The 21,670-nt window shown below is 37.7% G+C and overlaps 2 protein-coding genes across 2 annotated transcripts; both read left to right on the forward strand.

Annotated features, from left to right (window-relative positions):
- Nucleotides 1-90: 90 nt before the first annotated feature.
- On the forward strand, nucleotides 91-3,426 carry LOC130166235 (cytochrome b-245 light chain). Its single transcript, XM_056371700.1, has 6 exons — nucleotides 91-248; nucleotides 557-626; nucleotides 1,418-1,492; nucleotides 1,619-1,702; nucleotides 1,837-1,918; nucleotides 2,355-3,426. The coding sequence occupies exons 1-6, from the start codon at nucleotides 191-193 to the stop codon at nucleotides 2,538-2,540; spliced, it is 555 nt and encodes a 184-aa protein (XP_056227675.1). The 5' UTR covers nucleotides 91-190; the 3' UTR covers nucleotides 2,541-3,426.
- Nucleotides 3,427-4,803: 1,377 nt separating this feature from the next.
- On the forward strand, nucleotides 4,804-21,625 carry tcf25 (transcription factor 25 (basic helix-loop-helix)). Its single transcript, XM_056376739.1, has 17 exons — nucleotides 4,804-5,506; nucleotides 6,206-6,352; nucleotides 6,477-6,548; nucleotides 6,814-6,935; nucleotides 7,505-7,570; nucleotides 7,679-7,778; nucleotides 8,800-9,010; nucleotides 9,842-9,935; nucleotides 10,062-10,154; nucleotides 11,949-12,054; nucleotides 12,164-12,323; nucleotides 12,524-12,611; nucleotides 12,838-12,996; nucleotides 13,244-13,334; nucleotides 13,942-14,021; nucleotides 14,153-14,228; nucleotides 19,101-21,625. The coding sequence occupies exons 1-17, from the start codon at nucleotides 5,282-5,284 to the stop codon at nucleotides 19,266-19,268; spliced, it is 2,058 nt and encodes a 685-aa protein (XP_056232714.1). The 5' UTR covers nucleotides 4,804-5,281; the 3' UTR covers nucleotides 19,269-21,625.
- The last annotated feature ends 45 nt before the right edge of the window (nucleotides 21,626-21,670 follow it).

A 21,670-nucleotide genomic window follows, 5' to 3' on the forward strand; every position in this document is an offset into this window, starting at 1 on the left:
AGTCCTTTTGTCAGGTCATTTTTGTGGACATGACGCTTGAAAGGGAGCTTGGCTAACATAAGCCCCGCCCCCAGCCGCGCACACCTCACATCTGGTAAAAACATTTTCTTCCTTGTAGAGACAGTCAAAGGTGTGAGTCGTTCTCTGGAGAATTTCAGTCGTCTGCAGTGGAGCTGTGAAGGTGAACGCAATGGGTAAAATAGAGTGGGCGATGTGGGCCAACGAGCAGGCTCTGGCTTCAGGACTCAGTGAGTATGAAAACTTCAAAAACGGCTATCTAGTAATGTCCAATTCACTTATATGAGCAGTTTAATTCAGTATAGTATACTTTCATAAGACGTTATGTTCTTAGCTTTGCTTATAGAGTAAATCCACTCATTGGTTTTATTACAGTTTTACATAATTCCAATCTGTAAATTCAGTTCTGTATTAAAAAGAGCTGCATTTCAAATTCAAGTAAATGTACAATTTAATAGGCCTGTGTCATGGTGTAGAGTTATAAAAGGTATATTGTCTTTTGCATTTTACATTTTTTCTTCCTGTTTCCTTCTTTCAGTTCTCCTCACTGGAGGCATTGTGGGGGTGGCTGGACAGTTCAGGGGTTGGCAGTTTGCTGCTTATGCAGTGTATCCTTTATACTTTGCATCAACCAAAACAGTAGCTTATAACCCAAAGAAGTTGTTTTCTAGGACCCTTTTTCGAAGATAGATAGATAGATAGATAGAAATATATTTTAAGATCTGCTATCATGAATGATTTCTCTACCAGAACTGAAGTCTGTTCAAAGGAAGTTTGCAGCTATATACTGTTTATGACTATTAGTCTTTTAGTACGACAGGCTACTGTGCTGTGTGAAAATTCATAAATCTCGAACCTTAAAAGTAGAAATGTCATTTAAGTGACTATAATGTAGGGGGAAAAGTAAATTGAAGTCACTGCCCATATCAACTACATGCATATTTATAGTATTAATTAAAAGTTGCTATCTAGATGGTGCCGATGGCATCTGTTGAAATACTTTCTGTAGGCGTAACTAACAGAGTGTTTACACATATGATACATTACACGGTCGACTGACCACGATGAGGTGTCATATTATTGTTTAAACCCGGTCTTATATTTGTCTGTATTAAGGCTTGAACAGATATATAATGTCTCAAATGTGCAAGAATCATGATATTTTTTGCACTGGTGAAAATACAACATGGCTGAAATTGTTTTTTTTCCCCCCTTGAATTCTTACCATATTCTACATTCTCCTTTATATCAGAAACAATCAGTCCATTCATCCGTTTTCCTACACCTGCTGAACCATTTCAGGGCCACTAATATTCATTTAATTTCACGTTGACGTCCTTTCAGTTATTATTTGACTTAGTCGATCATGTAAGATGAAACAACCTTGACAGACGACTAGTGCCGCGGGAGCGTTTGTGTGTCTTCTTGAGTATCCCAGAAGCAAGAGGTCCAAGGGCACAAGTATGGCCAGAACGTAAGTGATGTTTTATCATTTCATGTTTTTGCAACGTATTTGCTGTGGTTTAATGGACACATTCTGTGATATTATTGCCTGCAAAGCGTGTTGCTCACTATTGTGTTTCGATTGTGTTTCCCTCAGGGGCCAGTACTGCTTCACTGTGTGTGTAAAAGCCTTCGGGCCATTAACAAGGAACTACTATGTCAGAGCCTTTTTGCACGCTGCGTGAGTTCACTTTATCCGCCACTTACCTTTGCTAAACAGCATTCCTCTCATTGACAGTCAGTCTCTCCAAAAAAAGACTTGTCATAACCGTTTTATGTCCTCAAAATCTCTTCCTGTCTTTTGGCTTTTCTTAGAATCTGTGTACCTGGAGGCTTCATGCTGGCCACGGTCCTCGGATGTGTGTGCCTCGGTATAGCCAGCCTCATCTACCTTGCGGTAAGTTGGTATCATTTACCACGTTATTCTCCAGTCTAGCAGGTGAAATATTGCCAAGGTTGGTAAAGTTATTAGTTGTGGCAGAAAGAGGTCAGTTGATTGAAACAAGGAAATGGTAACAAGGAAGAGATTGTTTCATTATAGGGACCTCTGTTGAGACATGGCCCTTAGTTATGAAAGCTGACGGTCAGGGGTGTGACTGAATTCTTCAACAGTTCTAAATGTGGCAGACAGAGTTATAAAGCTTTCTAGGCTGCAGTTTATCTAATCATAATTATACATAAAGCTGTGAGTGTACAGTAAAAGAGCCACTGTTACTCAACATTTCATTATTGTTGTTGCTATTTTAACCAATCAAGTTAGCCATGCTTAACTTGCTCTTACAGTAGCCAATCACTACTGACTTGTATTCCTTGTCACCTTTTTGCTTTTATAGGCAGCTATCCATGGTGAGCACTGGGAGCCCATTCTTCCACGGAAGGAGGTCCGAAAGCCAGTAGATAGCGTAAAGAATCCTCCTCAGAACCCACCTCCAAGACCTCCTCCAGAGATGCACAGGAAACGGGTTGATGACCTGGAGGGAGCAGCATACGATAACCCCATGACTGTGACCGACGAGTAACCAGTCTAGTGCCCCATCCTCTTTATCTCTGTTACCAGTCACTGCGGGACGTCACCAGGTTCTGTGATTCTGGACAAATGGATAGTTTTCGGAAGTCTAGTGAAGTTAGTGACTGGACAACATGTCGGGTACATGTTTTTATACCTCAACCTGCAGAGAAATATCTTAAAAATTGAATATCATGTTTTACTTTTGAACAAAAAAACATGCCACAGGAGATAAATGTAAATGCTATAGCTGCTAAGTGGCAACCACATATATGTATTGTCAAGTCAAAGGACTTTATGTTGTATTTTAACTGCTGTGATAAAAGTAAAATAATAAGTAAAATACTTGTTTTCTGCTCCAACCATCATATATTTCAAACTTTGTTGCATCCACTGTATTGTGTTGTCATTCATAGATCTCACAATATATTGTAAACTGTATACATTATGTTACATTCTGTTCTTAACCCTTGTGTAATTGTGTCAGCTAAACACAATACTGTGGGGCAACCCTCTACTGTTTGCTAGGAATAAATTGACACATTTTCTTTTGGCAGTATCAGGCTGATATTAACCATATATTATTTTTTTGTGTACTTTTGATATCTTGTAATCAAATCCGTTGCACTCATCGAATCATATCTGTCTTAGTTTTGTACTTGCATCTCATTTTACAAGTTTCCTTTGGAAAATTATTTTAAGTAATGACATTTGCAACTTCCCCCTTTCGCAAGCACACTGAATTTCAATAAACCAGAATTTCCCCTTCTCATCTCAAGTGTTTCTTGAGATGCAATTTTTCATTGTGACATAGTTTGTCACAGTACCATCCTTTGTTGGCTTGCGATGGAAAGAATGTACAATTAAAACATCTGGCTTAACTGCTAGTTGTCAGACAAGTTCTGTGCTTTTGTGTCAGATCTTGTCTCATGTCTCTGGGGTTTCTTTTGAAGGTCACAGCTGACCTGTTATGCAGCTTGAGCATGTGTGGCAAACTCAGAGGTACAATGATACTTCCTCATTTTGGTTTGTGAGGCTGTAAGATTTGAGACACACCACCAATGTCTAATCTTTCTACCAATAACGAATAAGAAGAAACAATGAAAACTTGCCTGTCTTGATCAGGCAGTTTTACTCTCTCTCAGTTTTACTCTGCCACCTCCTGCTGCATGAGAGAACTACAAACTAACCGAGAGGACTTGGGGAACAGTGAATATGTTGCATAAGATTTTTAGGGAACGTGAGACAGAACAAGTTCATTTATAGAGCACTGAAAAAGAGTGAAAAAGTACCTTAAGAGTTTAACTTAACAATCCAAATTTACATCATATCAAAGTGGCTAAAAATAGCCTATTTAAAATGACATAATAATATGAAATAAAATATGTAGAAACATATAAATAAGTATGTTCAGGTTACTTATATTGGTCCTTATTCCAATATAAAATGTAGAGGGAAATTACAGCATTCTCAGAATTTAAAGAAAGGAGCTATTGTACCCCTTGGTGGAATTAAGTGTTTAAATACAAAAGAGGACTGAGGAGGATTGGTGAGAAAAATTGAGAAAGTAGATATGAAGAACACACCTCTTCACCAAAGCTTGAATGGGAAAGTATCCCATTCAAGCTTTGGTGAAAAGGTCTAACACCTGTGTTTCAGGGGGTATGGTTAAATTAACATCACTGGGACACTGTAGGTTTGTAGATTCTGCAAAATCAACCTGGGTTATGCAAATGTAGCAGCCCTTAGACCAGAAAATTAGATGCTTTGTGAGATTGTCAAATTCAGGTTCTCTCAGGTTATCTCTCAGAAAGGCAATTGCAGTTCTTACATGCTCGGTATGAGTATACTGTATTGATGGTTCACTAGCCTACCTCCTGTTATTATTTGCTTGTGCTTATATGCATTAACATGTTTTAACCGCTACAACCAATTGTTTACATTACATTATTGTATGTATGAATAACTCACACTGTTTTTTGACTACTAGCCTATTGCTTGTCTCACTTTCTTTTTTTTTTTTAGCTGTTTGTTGTCTGACACTGTTTAGCTGCTTTATATAGGCTATCACTTAACTTCTCCTTAGGGCCAAATATGTACATTGTCCCTGTGAAAAGTAAAGTAAAAGGAACTGATGAATAGTTCCGCCAGGGAGGTTATGTCCTCACTGTGTCTATTTATTTGTCAACAGGATTACGCAAAAAGCACTGAACCGATTTGCACCAAACCTAGTGGCGGAATGTTACATGGGTCAGGGAAGAACCAGTTACATTTTGGTGGGGATCCGGTTAAAATGGCGGACCCAGGAATTTTTTTTAATCACATCCCTTGACCCTTGACCCTCAGAAAGTAGTGTGCATCTTGATGTAAACAAACAGACATATATATATATATATGTTTTTGAGCTCAATGAGTTTGTTGAATTTTGAGCAGATCCGGACAAAAATCAGGATATGGTGGAAGAAAATGTTTGGCTTTGGCTGAGGTATGCGTTCTACCGAGTGCGATTCTAGTGGATGCTGTTTTCCATCCATCCTGTGGAGGGCAGTGGAGGGCAATACACAAAGAAGTGTGAACACTAGTAGAAGAAGAAGTAGAAGAAGAAGAAGAAGAAGTGGTAGTAGTAGAAGAAGAAGAAGAGATAGAAACCAATGGAACTGACTGTCACTTTATTGGTGTTCTGTGGCTGTCAGCGAACTAAAAGCTAATTTAATCACAAATATTAACGTGTATGTGTCCCGTTAGTAGTGGACAATGTCTACCCGGGCTCTGCGAAGGCTCCGAGGGAAGCAGCGGGGCCAGGAGGCCTTGGACCTCGGGAATCTAACTTTGGATGACAGCCCGGTGGAGCAGGCTGAGGGTGAGGAGGAGCAGCTGGACGTGGCTAATGTTTCTCACCCACCAGCAGACAGGAAAGAGAGCAGCCGAAAGGCAAAGAAAAACAAAGCTCAGAAAAACTTCAGCAACATTTATGAACTGGTAAGGTGAAGGTGCATTTCTACAACTAGGTGTTACCTACATAGAACGAAACGTTGTTCGTGTGTTTACAGCGAGCTCTCCGTTGATAACCGGTGCTAACATAGGCTAGCCGTGTGGCGTTAGCTCATGTCTCATCTTATTTAACCCTGCTGTTAATCCACAAACATTATATTATAGGTAAAAATTTGATAACAAAGTGTCTATCAATTGAGAAAATCACTGGGAAGTAGTCCACATCACCAGCTTTAAGAGGATACTGACAAAAAAGTGCAGTGCGTCTACTGTACAATAGGCTTGTTTACTAGCTTTTAAATTATGACACAGCATAGAGACATATAGTTAATAAAATATGCATAGCGTCCAACTAATCCCTCCATCTCCTGTTTACGAGAGTACTTGTCCATGTTGGCATTTGATTTATTTGAACTATGACATAATGTAAGGAAATATGTTGTTGTCTACATGCTCGGGAATCTGAATGAATTTCCCCTATGGGATGAATAAAATATCTATCTATCTGTCTGTCTGTCTGTCTATCTATCTATCTATCTATCTATCTATCTATCTATCTATCTATCTATTTATCTATCTATCTATCTATCTATCTATTTCTTTTTATCAGTGAGTCATCTAGCTATGGGGTTTTTACTCAGATATAGTGCTGCTTTTCTTAACACACATTATTCCCCATTTTACTAGATATGTGATGTTGACAATGAGGCAGAGAAAATCTCACCTGATGAAGAGGCAGAGAAACCAGATGGAAATAAAACAAGTGGCACAGAAAAGAATGACAACAGAGATTTTGACAAACCAGACCAAAAGCAGCAGGACACTTCTACGAAGGTAAAGATAAAGAAAAATGAGAAGGGTGTCTTTCTGTGATCCTCTGATTTGACTTAAATATTCTACTGATCTAAATGAGCATCTTTGCATACATCAAATTGTCATCTCTCTTTCCTTTTAACAGTCTTCATCTGGAGACGGAGCTAAAAAGAAGAAGAAAAAGAAGAAGACAAAAGTAACATCAGTGGATGGACCGGTATGTTTGTTAAGAAGGGATTCAGTATCTGCTCTGGAAAGATGGCTGTAAAATGCAAATGATAACCCACCCTATACTCTTAGAATTAAGGACCACTTTATTGGTAATACTTTTATTAGAATTCATTACAAATGATAAAAAATTTTTTTTACTGATAATATGAATAAAACAGTGTCTTACAATCATTCTTCAGCTCCTTTCAGCACCGTTCTATCTCACAATTTCATGTGTTTTTTTTAATGACCTCCCTGTCTGTTTTGAGAAGGCTGCACCAGATGATAACATTGATATACTGCTGGAGAATTTGGAGCAGCCAAATGGTCTGAGTTTGCAAAATGAAGATTGTGGAGGCGCCGACAGACGATCTGTTCTACATGTGGAGCACAGGTGACAAGACAAGCATGTATACAAAAATGGTTCTTGACCAGTGCGCGGATGACATGTCTTGGTCATTGGTCAAGTCTGTAGTCTCACTTAGTATAAGTCTGTATTGTACTAGTATTAGTCTGTGATTCCTAATTGCCACCATGTGGTGGCGCTTGACAGCATGTGATGTCATGTCTCTGGTACTGGAAAATATTTATCTCAGATGATGCACTACAGTGATGAACACAGAATTACAAAAGGTTAAAACGTGTTGATATGTGTTGCACATCTGACCACACACCAAATTGTGATGCTAGAAAAGGCAATTACCTGTCAAAGGCAAATCATCTGTGTTGAAAGCAACACTGGCACTCACAAGCTATTAGGCTTGCTTAGGATGCCTGACTCATAATGATTACTTCTTAAGTAAGAATATGAATGTTATTTGTTCAGTATGTCTACCAGGCAACTTGTCAACTCACATGTCCATAATATCTAAATCAAACAGGCCCTGTGTTTTCCTCAGACTATAGTTCTTCCAATGATCCACAGTGTAAATTAACCTGTTATTTTCTGTGTTAATTCATTAGGAATCTCAACCCAGAGACGGAGTTGAAGAGATACTTTGGGGCTCGAGCTGTTCTTGGGGATCAAAGGTAAAAAGAAAAGGAATGATGTTGTGAGATTGTTTGGAATTAGATGGCTCAGGTCCTCTGTATGTATACAGCATATTGTTGTGCTCAATTTTTGTTTTCTTTTGACAGACCCCGACAGAGAAATAGACAGTTTCACCGTAGCACCTGGATGACCTATCCCAAAGACAGCTGGCCTCGCTTCAGCCGCCCAGGTAGCCTTTTCCTTACAGTCATCTGAATTATAGCTTGTACATTTTGTAAATGTGTCATTTCAGGCTGAAGTGTCTGTCTGTGTCCTTTGTTGATACAATGAGTTGCTGGACTAATATTAGAATATATAGACTATTAATTAGTTTGACCCCACTTGACTCCTGCTTTTCCATTGATATGTTATGTAAAAATGAAAACTCTTTTGGCTTTGAGGTGGCCCAGTGGTCTAAGATTCATACATCAAAACACACTCACAGACACGCAGATTGTAGTTATGACAATCCCATTGCAGGCTGCTCTCCATGTCAACTGAGTTGAAATGACCTAAACAACCTTAAACGCTTGTAGATGTTTCTGCATCTTGTAGTCCAAAGAAAGCATAATCAATGATTTTTCTATGGTGAGAGCCTTAAACTACCTTAGTAATAGGATGTATGTTGGGTTTTGTTGTCTAAATGCAAGAGCTGAAGGAGGCTGCAGTGATGCATCATCAGGGAAGGTACAAAATGTCTTCTGATGTCTCTGGATTAAAGACATGGACTGCAAAGGATTTTTCAAAAACTAATTGTATCTGTCCAATTACTTTTGAACCCTAAACTTTGGGCACTCTGTGTCAAAAGGACTATATCTGTCACACCATTTTTTCTATATTGACCTTAACCTACTCAAATTAAACCTGAGACTTGGGACTTTAATGTAGTGTCCATTATTTCATTTCAACTTGAATGTGCTGAAGCACAGATACTTACGGTGTGGACTGTATCCTCACCTTGTATTACCCTAGTGTGTATTCCAAGGAGCACTGCGGCTGAATTAAAAAAAAAAAAAAAAAAAAAAGAAAAAAAGAAAAAAGGATCCATTCACTTTCAATTCAAGATTAAAATTCTGTTGCCATCCTCTCTAGTGTGGTGAAGTTAGATGTTGACCTTGGTAATTCATCTATTATTTGAGCAATATGAATCATTTTATGCTTGGATTTAGTTACTGTGCTGTTTTACTGAATGCAACAGTGAATAATTTCGAATACACTGTACTTAAACTGTGATTTTATACTATGCTTTGTTGCATTATCCACATCACTCTTCATACAGTTAAACTGTATGTCTTTGTCCATCCCTGTCAATTTGACCATTGTCTCTTTTTTTCTCCAGGCCTTGCTACAACTTAACCCTTACCACATCGACTCCTTGCTGCAGCTTTCTGATGTGTGCCGCATACAGGAGGATCAGGAGATGGCCAGGGATCTCATCGGTGAGGATTATGGGCTCCTTCTATAGATTACAAACAGACGAGACTGAAAATGTGTATATGAACTATTCATAGATTAGTGTGAAGCGGAATCCTTGGAATTAACAGAGAAACCCATCAGAAAAATAAATAGAAATAAGTGCATTTGTAATTACAAAGAAACCCAGTGATCAGCTAATGTGTCATAACCATAAACATACAACAATTTGAGCCAAACTCAGCTCATTTTGGTCCTGTAGGCATTGTCGGTTGTTAGTCTGGTCAGCATATTGCTGTGGCAAAGTGTTTACTTGTTAGATTGACACAAGATAGTGATATAGGCTGCATAAAGTACTGTAGTCAAATCACTGATGATTCCCAATTTTTGTCAGATTATTGGGCGAAATTATCATGGTTATTTTAGTGCCGGTGTTCTTTAGTAAACTGTAAGTCAACAAAACAGCCATTGTTAACAAGTTGAAGTTCATGCTTCATGCAAAGCACAATAATAGTTTTATTATCACAGTCCCTTTTGGCGACTGGATAACCAAAATAGTTTATGTAGAATACCAGAGGGATAAATTAACAAAGGATGTTTGTCTTCTTTCCTGGTTGATTTAATAACATTCCATCACTTGAACTTTAAAATGAGACTGATAAGTAAAACAGTGTTTTTCAGTTCTGGTCTTTTATGTTGCAAAGTCTTGCTGGTTAGGTAGCTGTATGTAAGAACAACAAAATGTGTTTACTACTTTTCTCTATAAATTAAACTATGCAGTGTGTTGTTGCATTGGTGGATGGAGTAAATATAAATAAAAACTATAATTACTTGTCTTTTTTTTTTTTTTTTTTAAGAAAGGGCCTTGTACAGCTTTGAGTGCGCCTTTCACCCTCTATTCAGCCTGACCTCAGGTACCAGCAGACTTGATTATCTGAGACCAGAAAACAGGTTGGTTGCTCCTTTTTCCTCTATTTTTTTTAAGTTTGTGAGGCATCAGTTTGACCTTTTATATTATTGTTCATAGCTTAAATTATGTTTTAAGGAATTTAACCATTCAATAATCTCTGTTTGCAGGGCTTTTTATCTTGCTCTTTATAAGCACATGATGTTCCTGGAGAAGAGAGGATGTCCACGGACGGCTTTGGAGTACTGCAAACTCATCCTGAGGTACAAAGACAAAAGCTCAACTACTGCGAAAGATGAGCCACAGAGTTAATGGAAAACAGTGACATTTTTAGATGAAATTACAGAAAAACCCATATTCTTCTGCATTTACAGGTCAATCATTAACATAGCACTTACCTCAGTAACAGTCATTAGGTCCCTGGTCTCTTTATGACTAACTTATCTACTCTATTATCTGGCAGTTGACAGTTTAGACACTCTTTTCTCTCTGTTGTGTCTTTAATTTCTTTTTTTTTTTTCACGTCACAATCAATTTTGAGAAAGCGTGTGAGCTCTTTTATGCATGAACTAATACTTAAACGACACACACTGTAGCTGCCCAAGAAACATTTAGTAGCCAAGTGTCCAATTACTTTTGAACCCCTAAACTTGGATAATTATTTGTGTAAAGAGGTAAACAAAAAACAATCACGATTTATTTCAAAATACAGACAATGATTCTTTGTTTACTGTTTGCATTTTCTGAATACCAACACATGTTGACTGGAACAAAATAACTGCAAATAATGACTTCTCATGGCGTGCCATGATTGATTGATAGAATTAATCATGGCGAATTTGATAACAAGATGCAAGATGGCCTATATTTTCGCAGTGACATAACACTGTTATAACATGAGGGAGATGGTATGAGTGGTGATCTAAATGGTGTCAACAAAGTAATGGTTATTAGCAAAATCATCACAATGAAAAGTATTACATATGATCTCATGGCTTATTAGCTAAACAAAAAGAACGCTTATTTTCATGAATAAGGTAACCACCGAGAGCAGTCATCAGACTTTAGTTATTCTTCAAAGACTGTTAACTCAACAACCACGTTTATAGTCTGCTGATGGTAATTCAGTGTGTTTTATGTTTAGTCTGTTGTATGACTACTGATATCGATCAAAGATGTACCCCTTATATCATTTCCAAAGTCACAGGCAGTTCCTAATATGTGCTATTTTATTGATGATAGTGTTTTTTCAAAGACATTCAAATGTTTTTCCAAATTTGTTATACTATATAAAAGTGATGCAGTGAAATACAGGATAATGTTAGATAATGGTTATGACCATGATAAAATCATTTATATTTACATTAGCGATAAAATCTAGAAACAGTCAGTGGACGTGTTTAAATCTCACATTTCATTAAACCTCAAAGGTCATACTGGTGCAGATACCACTTAACGTAAGGCTATATACACACTGAGAGGGTTGTTTTCCCACACACTGCTACCATCAGTCTGCCATAGCCTGAGCTTTACAGCCTGTCCATATAATGGTCAATGCTTATCTATGATTTTCATCAAACTCTGGCTTCCTGACTTCATGGCAGCTATGTTCTGGTCCTATGTAAGGCAGCAGGGTGGGAATAAAAGCTGATGGCTGTCTCTCTCCAACCAGTAGTGATTAAATCTCTGCTTGAAAGGGCAATATAATTGATAAATGAATGTTGAAAAGCACTGTTTAAAGAAGTGCCTCACATATACTGTATGACATGATTAACACTGTCAATCTTGTGTGAGAAACGAAGCAATAATTGTATTTTTATTCCCTTGTTTTTTTTTGTTTTTTTTTAACACAAACTACATTCTGTATCATCATATAATCTCAGATAGTATCAAATACATTGTGCTGGGCTTTGAAGGAAACCAGCAAAATTAACTTATTTCACTGTCATTGTCAGTAGCATTTATGTTCCACCCTGGAGTGTGGGATAAGACTTATACTTGGATTCTTGTTTATATCAAATGCCTGTAGTAATCATTTGCTTGTACACTTTTATTAGTTTGGACCCAGATGCTGACCCACTTTGCATGCTCCTCCTCATTGATTTCCTGATGCTGCGTACCAGAGAGTACCAGTCTCTCCTTCAGTTATATCAGGACTGGGAGGTAAAGAGTGCTGTCATGTTCATATGTGTGTATTTACATGTGATTTTAAACTGAAGTTCAAAGTGTACTTATCAGTCTGATACAGAGGTGGTTTGTTGTTGCATTTCAGGAGCACAGAAATCTGTCCCAGCTGCCAAACTTTGCGTTTTCCACTGCGCTTTGTCATTTCCATCTCAGTCAGCAGGAAGACATGGATCCTGAAGAAAGTGACAAACAAAGACACAAAGCTGACCAGATGCTGCAGGATGCTCTCATCATGTTCCCTGGAGGTTAGACAAGGATACAACCCCCAGCATATAAATATTTAGAAACGATTACCCTTCAGTCATTTCTTCGCATTGTTTATGGCATGGCTAAATTTCTGTCTATAAAATAGTAGGACTTTCCTGCCAACGCTCTCGTCACATCAAGCTATAAGGTGAAAATGTGTATTTACCTATACGTGTTGCTGTAAATGTGTTTTCTGCAGTCTTGATGCCTCTACTGGATCTGTGCACTGTGCAGCCAGATGCTACTGTCACCTCACATGCCTTCTTTGGCCCCAAGAGTCAGATAGGGTAATGTATGCTCCATAAGTGTAACATAATTATGTTAATATAGCATGGTGTGATTTATCATTCCTTATTGCGTAGTCTTCAACTGTAGCACATAAATTATATTATTGCTAGAAATCTTTTCATGGCCTTTATTTTGAACCTTATTTGGCATGAGTTTTGCTTTTATGTTTTTCTTTACTTCTTCAACCCCATCTTTAATAAGTAATCCTACCCTCTCTGTTTCTAGGCAGCCCCCAGCTCTGGCTGAACTGACAGCTCTGTATGTGGGGAGGACTTACAATGTGTGGAGGGAGGCACCAGTAATGCTTTGGTTGGAAGAGTCTGTGAAAGAAGTGCTGCGTCGAGTTGATGCCAAAGACCCTTTAGTGGAGGATTGCCAAAACAAGTAAGATCTCATTGATCTGCTCACACTTCTGCTAAGCTTTTGTTTTTCAGCAATAAAGACCTTCATTAATTGACATTGAAAAGCAAACTAAAAATAGTAAATGACATTGCATTGTAAAAAGCTTAAAGGACTTAGGATATGATTAGAATTTGTTACCCAGTGAACTGGGACTTACCACTGTACTTCAAATGTCTTCATAATTGAGAAAATTGTTCTCAAATCCGTCATCGTCATCACTCTGTTGTAGGAGAAAGCAGAGGTACCAGAGTGCACCGAGGAACATCCATCGCCACGTCCTCCTCTCTGAGATCAAGGAGGCCACCTCAAGTTTGCCTCTAGTAAGAAATGATCACCTACAACACTTTCACTGTATCCGCAATGTCCTCAGTCCACTCACCGATAGAGTTGTGATCTAGATGTGTGATCGGCATCAATCGAATTTTAAAGATTTCAGTATTTATCGTGAGTCATCTGATAAAGTTTTGTTATGTAAGGTTTTCCAATTATTCTCAAAAGGCACTGGAGTGTAATGATTAAATAATTTCACTGCATAACTCCTGGCCTCACTCTCTGAGGTCCCAGTCTGAGATCATCTTATTAAAGTTTATATGAGTTCATGCTCCGATGGTCCTGATCTATAAATCAGATTTCACGCTAGCAAAAACTTCTGTGGATCAAATTTGAGATGTCAGTGATGCCATCTTGAAAATTTGCTGATTAAGTCCATAACTGTAACTCATGGTTTGAGAGCATCATTCTGCAAATAGTGCAATTGAAAACTAAAAGCTGTAGCAGAAGGTAAGTTTTGTCAAAGGATATGTGATGTGTATATTGAGAATTGATTGGATAAAAAAATGCTGATCAACACTGGAGTATTCACGTATCTGAACTCATGCACCCCTGGGGAAGTGATTCTAATCTTGCTTATTTGTTTGATATTCTCAGGAGGTGACCACTCAGCCTGTGATGGGCTTTGACCCTCTACCTCCACTGGACTCAGTTATATCGTATACCCGACCAGAGAGGTAATGGGAGACCCATACATTCCATCGTAGAGTCAAAGAAGAAAATATTGTGGTTTTCAATCAAACACGCTTTCTATCCTCAATTTGCTTTAACACTTCAATGAGATGCATGTTTGTTTGTTTGCATATAGGCAGCATGTTGGTGCATCCAATGAGAGTACATTGTCGCTGTTTTTCCGGTCGTTGCTGCCAAATTTCAACCTTCAGGTGAGTTGCATGGATCAGGCCAGGTAGGTCTGGAAAGATGTGTGTGATTGTATAGTACGTGGGGCAAAAAGAGTCGAGTCAATTTTATTTATATGGAGTCAGATCATAGCAAAAGTTACCTCGGGGCACTTTATATAAAGCAGGTCAAGACAATATTATTTGCAGAGGCCCAGCGATCCCCCATGAGCAAGCACTTAGCTATAGTGACGAGGAAATATTCCCTTTTAACAGGAAGAAACCGTGACCAGAATCACGCTCTGGGTGTGCGGCCAACAGCCGCGTTGAGAGAGAGAGAGTTATATTGTTCAGCCTCATACCATCACTGCTTTCCAACCACTAATCAGAGTAAACCAAATTATTAAATTAACAATCTATGATGCCTATCTGGAACATTGGATAAATTAAACCAAAACAAATGTAATTGCGGTCTGGCCCTAAGCCATGAATATAAATTAACAGAGTATCTCTTTACTGTCAGAGAGACAATGCAGAGACAGATCCTGACCAAATACAGACTCAGTGACTACAGTCTAATCACAGAGAAAGGATGGCAAAAGAAGTCCTAGCTACTAACAGAGGACTGAGTCTGTGGTCACTGCACGGCAGGGTAGGTAGAGACAGAGATGCACCTCCTCTTACAGTGTGACAAATAATATCTGAGTGGAACACTGGAAATTTGGTTTAATACCAAACTTAACAGAGCTCAGTGACAGTGAAAAGCAACAGATTCTACTTGTAAAGGGACATGCTTATGTCAAATCTGAGGGACACATAATTAAAACATAACTGAATGTGACAAATAATTAGCCTCACATAGCCCATACATACAGAACACACACACATATCTTTTTTTTTTTTTGCCATTTTCGTATTCTTTATCTATTTAATAAATTGTATTTTATCACTTATCCTTGACTCTTTGGCAATATTGTTCATCTGCCATTCATGCCAATAAAACATGCTGAAATGAAAAAAATTGAGAGAGAGAGAGAAAGAGAGATGGAGAGCAGGAGGAAGGAGAACATAGCACAACGCAAGTTCCACGTAGGGATGTATAATGATCATCATTAGTAGTAGTAAGCTAATTGATCATTTTCTGATTGCATCTGAAAGTTTTATCGAGTGTTTCTAAATAATAGTACCTAAAGGAAGCATAGCTAGGGCGAAAAGAATTGGTCGAAGCATAGAACCCTCTGGACCACGGTGTCTAACTACGGATGAATAGTATTTAAAACAGCAGAGTGCAGTTCATTCAATGCAATTTAAATGCTCCCATCTCTGTAATAGATGTGATGATCAATAGTGTAAAAAAATCATGTACAGAGACAAGTCCTTTTCTCATACAATTAGAAGGTCATTTGTAACTTTTCACCAGTGCTGTCTCTGTGCTATGATACTCTACATGTACTCTAAACCCTGACTGAACGCCCTCAAATTAAATATTGTTATGTAGAGAGTCATACAACTTTTGGGAATTGGGAGTTAGTGTTATGGAAGACTCACATGACAGTTGTCTTCCATGACTTTAAACATATTTCACTTGTTCCAAATATTCAAAGATCAAACGCACCCTAAAACTGAATGTACATATGGTATTTATATTATGCTGTATATCTTAGTGGTGAATTTTAGAAAGTCTCTTCTTGAGCTGAAGAGCCAACATTGGTGATGTCATCTGAAGACAAACCTTGGTGCTGCCACTATGAAATAATATAAAAACGTCTTAGGACATGAATGAAGAACCCATGGTGTGCATGTGGGGACATCATGTGATTAATAGCTGTAAGCCCTACAGATAAAATTCATTTGTCTCTAACTAATTGTGCGTGCACAGAGTCTGTGAATGATTCACAGTGAACTGACCTGCTTCAAAGGGTGTCAAGCACTGCAATTGTAAATTCTCTTTATGGTGCTCTGATTTCCTGCAAGATGTCCAGAGAGTTGTGTTTTTTTATTGAGCTTACTGTCCAAAGTCATTGAAGGAACACAACATAAAGGTTGGGTTTCCTGTTTAATGATTATTGAAATAAGATACAGATAGACCCATTAAGTAGCAGGACCCTCCAGGGCTGGTGGAAATATCTGAACTGGTCAAAGATCAGGGAAAATTAATTCTTAATACACATCCTTGACTGATGAAATATTTCCTCCAAAGACTCATGGTAACCCTAAGGGGATGATGACTGAAAAATATCAAAGAAGGCATATGACCTTGTTACAGTTAATTCTGTCCATGATTTCTAAGTGTGTCACTGAGGAACAAAACAATAACAACATTCATGAGTGCAAACTTGTTTGTTGCCTTGGTTTGGCTGTCTCTTCCTTAGTTATGAAGTTAGATGTGCATATAAATTTAAAGGTTATAGAGCCAAGTTTACTTTCCCGTGATTATTGTGGGATAATTTGTCAATCTTGAATGTTACTTGTATCTTGTGTAGTGGGTTTTTTTTTTTCCATTTCAACTGTTCCTACAATAGCTGGCCTTCATTACTGTGGCTATATTTTGAGATCCAAATCCACCATACTAAAAAAAAAAACAAAAAAAAAAAGGGACACAAACATCAGGATTTGTGGATTATCTGTGTCCACTTCTGTCTCATGGACTCATCACACTTGGGAGTTTTTACGGTACTATATTTTTGAGATTGGTATTTGGAAGAAGTGGATTATTTCTATCAAAGTAGTGGATGTTACTTTGAAACTGCCGTCAGTCCAGTGGACTTGAAAAACAAACATTTTGAATTAAATTGTAGATAATTCACTCAGTTATAACTTGACTTTAAATTATTTTAAATGTCGGCAATGTATTCAATTTGTGGTGGGGGTGGTGTTACATAAATTGAACTAAAGCAAGTCATTCTTGGTCCATTCTGTCCTCAGCAACAAGTGAGTGTTTGCTCTTTCCACTCATTTACTCCACATTATTTGCTTACCCCTCGCTCCCACAGAATAGACTGTAGTTTGGCCTACATTGTGTGACAAATTTACTCAAAGACCATATGGCGACAAACACATTTTGCTGTAGAGCAGGACAATGAGATGTTCATCTCATTGATTTTCAGTCCAAGTCTTGTGGGCTTTTAATCCAAACATATCAGCTCTCACGACTTCTTAGCTGAATACAGCACTGTACCTAACAATGATATTGCTGTCATTTTACAAAGATTTGATTAGATAAATATCATTATCTGAATTATCATTAGATATAGTAAACAGAAATTATCTGGAGTGGTTGTTGTGGGCGGACCACTGCAGTATACAAGTGTGTGACTTCAACAATGTAGACCTCAGTTTGCTCCGATCTCCTTCCAACAGTCAACTGATCTAATCTTCTCCTCACCTTAACTGGCTCATTTTAGTTGCCAAAATCTAAACATACCTTAATTACAGATGGAGCAGATCAGAAAACCATTATACGTGACAAAGCTCATGAACAAGCTTACAGTTTAGGTAGGAGGACTTGAGGGACATTCAAATGAACTAATCGACCCTCTGGAGTCAGGGTTGATGTTTTCAACCGTTTGTACTCCACATGCATTGTCTCAACCTCTGGATCCTCCTTTTGTGAAGTATGTAAAGCTGTCAATCTTTAATTGATCTGTGTTTTTGTCATGTGCGTCAGATTTGGCCCTATAATAAATATGGGCTTGATAGCATCTAAAAGTAGTAAATCATCACTGTTTACAGGATGGCGAAAGGAAAGGCAATGTGAATATGCTTCTTTTACAACATCGTTGAGGTTTCTGTAATTTTTCTTTGACAAAAGAGGTAAATTCAGCTCCTATGACAATTTAATTTCCTTCTGGGGATTAATTAAGTCACCTATCTATCTCTCTACCTACTGAACATTGATTTCATCAGGGAGCAACTGTATAAATGAAGAAAGCATGCACCACTCTCCACACAGAAGCTGTTAATCATAACAGCAGAGCTGCGTGACTGGGGAGGCTTTATCTTGTCAAATCATAATCATACTAAGCATTGTATAATAACGTATATAGATGTATATTGATATTGTAATGTCTGTTGATAGGTACGTGTACTGTAGTGTAATCAAATTGGGACAGTCTTGTGTGGGGAAAAAGTATCAGATCATGAATTTATTCTGTGTCGTAAAAGACAAAAAAAATTCTGACTTCAGCATCCCTCAATGGTAGCAAAAAAAAAGGCACTGTGGCCGACAGCAATGTAGTTCACATCACATGAGCATTTCCCATATGAAAGTGGTATTGGTTGAGTTGGGTGAAAGAAGCAAATATACTGAACACTGGTTTATTTTATTGTTCTACAAAAACAAACTTGCCATAATTTGAATGTTTTCCATCTGACATGTCTGTATATTATATACATATACATTATCAGGTACACTCACACACACAACATGTTGTGGATCGGCTATACATGTTTAATGTTAACAGATGGGCCCAAGGCTTGTTTCCATCAGGGCAGTTCCATCCATCCTGATCGTGTTATCCACTTATGGAGAGGAAGAGATACAATACGGATAAAACAAACATAGTTAAGACAAAGGAAGATCTTTTTTTACTGTTAAAGTTACATGTCTGAAAAGAATATAATGTTATATAACACAAGCCTAGATTACCCTGGTATTGATGTGTTGTTATTTGTGTTTGATCATGTACACATCAAATGGGACCATTTAGTTAATAATGTAATAAAATGATCAAATATACCAATGACTGTCTGGTATTGGATAGCAATTTCAGAAATCAAGTGCAACACTAACAATGAATTCCATGTCAAGTATGTTAAAACAGAATAATTGTCAGTTTCAGAAAGCCAAACGCGAACAGTGAAATTATTCAAACTCTAGGCATGTGTATATTCATTTACGTCTCTTTCCTTGTAAAGGGTGGACCGAGGCAGGAGGATGATATGGAAGTGGCGCGAGCCGGTCAGGAGCTGAACCAGGAAGTGAATCGTCTTATGGTGGCAATGAGGGACATGCTGGCAAACATCAGGTTTCAAGAGCCACCAAGAGAGGACAACCCCTACAGAGATGAGGAGGAATGGGACTGAGAGGAGAGAGACAGGGTGAATAACAAGTGTTGAGGAGGATGAAGAGGAACCAAGAAGACAAAGAAACTTTCAAAAATGAATGTCGTTAAGAAAAATGAAAATATTTAATGGAGGTTAATAAGAAATGGAGAAGGACAAATATTTTTAATTGTTACATTTTCAGATTACAAACGTGAAAGAAACAGAGGACTTGATGTCTGGAGCCTGTCCACTTCTCTGCCTTAGTGGCATTGATGAAACAAAAAGGAAAATTACTCAGGGGCAATTCAGTGAGAGCTTGGGGAACCTTTTTGTCAGAGGCAGAAAACAGATTGGTTAGTTGAACCTGTCATGTCACTAAAGTTGACAGTGTTATTTACAATAATTAAACAATTCCATCATCTCCAGTCGTTGTTAGTTGAGTAGCACCTACACTTAATCGGTGCTACTCTTCTTCGTATAGTTTCTGGCTTCCAAAGAGTTTTTCATGCTCATAAAAGTTTTTGTTCTTATGCTGAGTGGACGATCTGTTTCACAAATTCCAAATTTTGCCTTGCAGCACTTAAACAGGTTTTTTTTTGGTTTTTTTTTATAGCCACAGAATCAGAAAGAAAGTCATTCTTCTCATTGACTAAAGAGACACGCTCCTGTGTTAAGATACTTCATTGGGAAATCTTTTTTGCTGCAGGAATGGAATTTCAAGGCTAATTGATAATAACGAACACCTTTGTTGCTCTATTTGAATATGGAAACATTTCAAACAAACAAGCATTTTTGAGGGGATCCTGTGACCATAATCATCTTGTACAGACTTTACTCTGATGTAAAAAACATATACATATATGTATATATCGGTAAAGTTTTAGAATGCCTCAATTTTTCCAGTTGTTGCTGTTGAAATTTATATAGTGCAATGTCTTTGTTTCTGAATTGACTCATTCAGCAGCAGAACACCCTAGTGTCATTCTTTCTACAATGGAGATGAAACATTGTTTAGAAAGTTCATCCCAACAGAAATTCCCACGAATGTGTTGCACTTGTATTTCGCTTTGCTTTCACCTTCTGTCCAGTTCATCCCAAACCAGCTCCATGAGGTTTAAGTCTGGAGACTGTGCTGCTCTTGCATTATGTGAAGCCTCCAACTTCTTCTTTTCTTGTATATTGCTATCACCATTCTGACAGCAGTATACAGAACTGCTTCCTGCAGTACAGTATTGTCCAGATAATACATCAGAGGGAGTAGCGACACAATTTGCTCCAACACTATCTTTGTTTTGACGGTTTGTAAGTCATCAACACAAGTTGAGGCACCTGTAGGAATTGTTTGCATTAACTTTCAAGGCTTCATTTAGTTCCACTGCTGCAGCAAAGTTGTTAATTAACCAACTTCTTAATCCCTGAAAAACCAGTATTCTATGAAATTTACATGATTTTTCAATTTTTGGTGAACTAAACTCCTTTTTACCTTGGGTGGCTCACCACTTACCATGATGCCATTCATTCACAGGACTTAAACTGCAGAAATTTCAAGAAAAACTAGAAAATTGGGGGTGCTCTAAAACTTTTGCCCGGTAGTGTACTGTATATGTCAGGTGAAGAAAAATTAAGTTAAGAAATCAATGTATGTGAAACTCTGTATTCACTCCCCAGACCTCTGTGACTTCTTACTAAATAATTGTCTAGTGAAGTTCCAAAATATGGCATGGGACTCCAAAACAGGCGAAAACAAACATTAGGTTAAACAGGCGATGAAACACATTAATTATTTGACTACTATTTATTATATTTTAGAAAAGTTAATACAAGTTCAGTCATTCCTGACAGGGCAAATAATTACAAACAAATCTGAGTGAGATTCTGTTGGGACTGATAACCTGCTTCTCCTGTGACTCGTGGAAGCTCAGTTGACATGTTATTCTGAAGCCTTCATGATTAATTCAGATTTCATTTTCAGTATACATGATTTTGAATTTTAGCCTTGTCTGCTGCTAATTTGAGCATTTACTGAATCCAGACTATGACAATGCTGGGAATCTGTTCTTTGGTCTTAATTAAAAAGAAATACTTTGATTCATCGGCTACTTTTATGACATTTGTCACATAACCTTTTTGCATTTCATTTTCTTGGGCATCCAGTCTGTTTTTTTATTCCTGTATGATATTAATAATAATGATAATGATAATGACGTTTTTTTATATAGCACTTATCAGAATTGGGGACTACAAAGTGCTTTGCAACAATCAAACAAAACAAACAAACATGCAGACACATTCCTTAAAATTGAGGGAATAAGGTAAAGAAAATACATTTTCAGAATACAATACAGAATACAACAATGCAAATAAAAACATAAATAAACCATATCATTGCTGCAGGATGTCTGCTGTTTTCCTGCTTTGTTGTGCTGCCTCACTCTTGCTGT

Source organism: Seriola aureovittata, chromosome 1, assembly GCF_021018895.1.
Source record: "Seriola aureovittata isolate HTS-2021-v1 ecotype China chromosome 1, ASM2101889v1, whole genome shotgun sequence".
NCBI lineage: Eukaryota > Metazoa > Chordata > Actinopteri > Carangiformes > Carangidae > Seriola > Seriola aureovittata.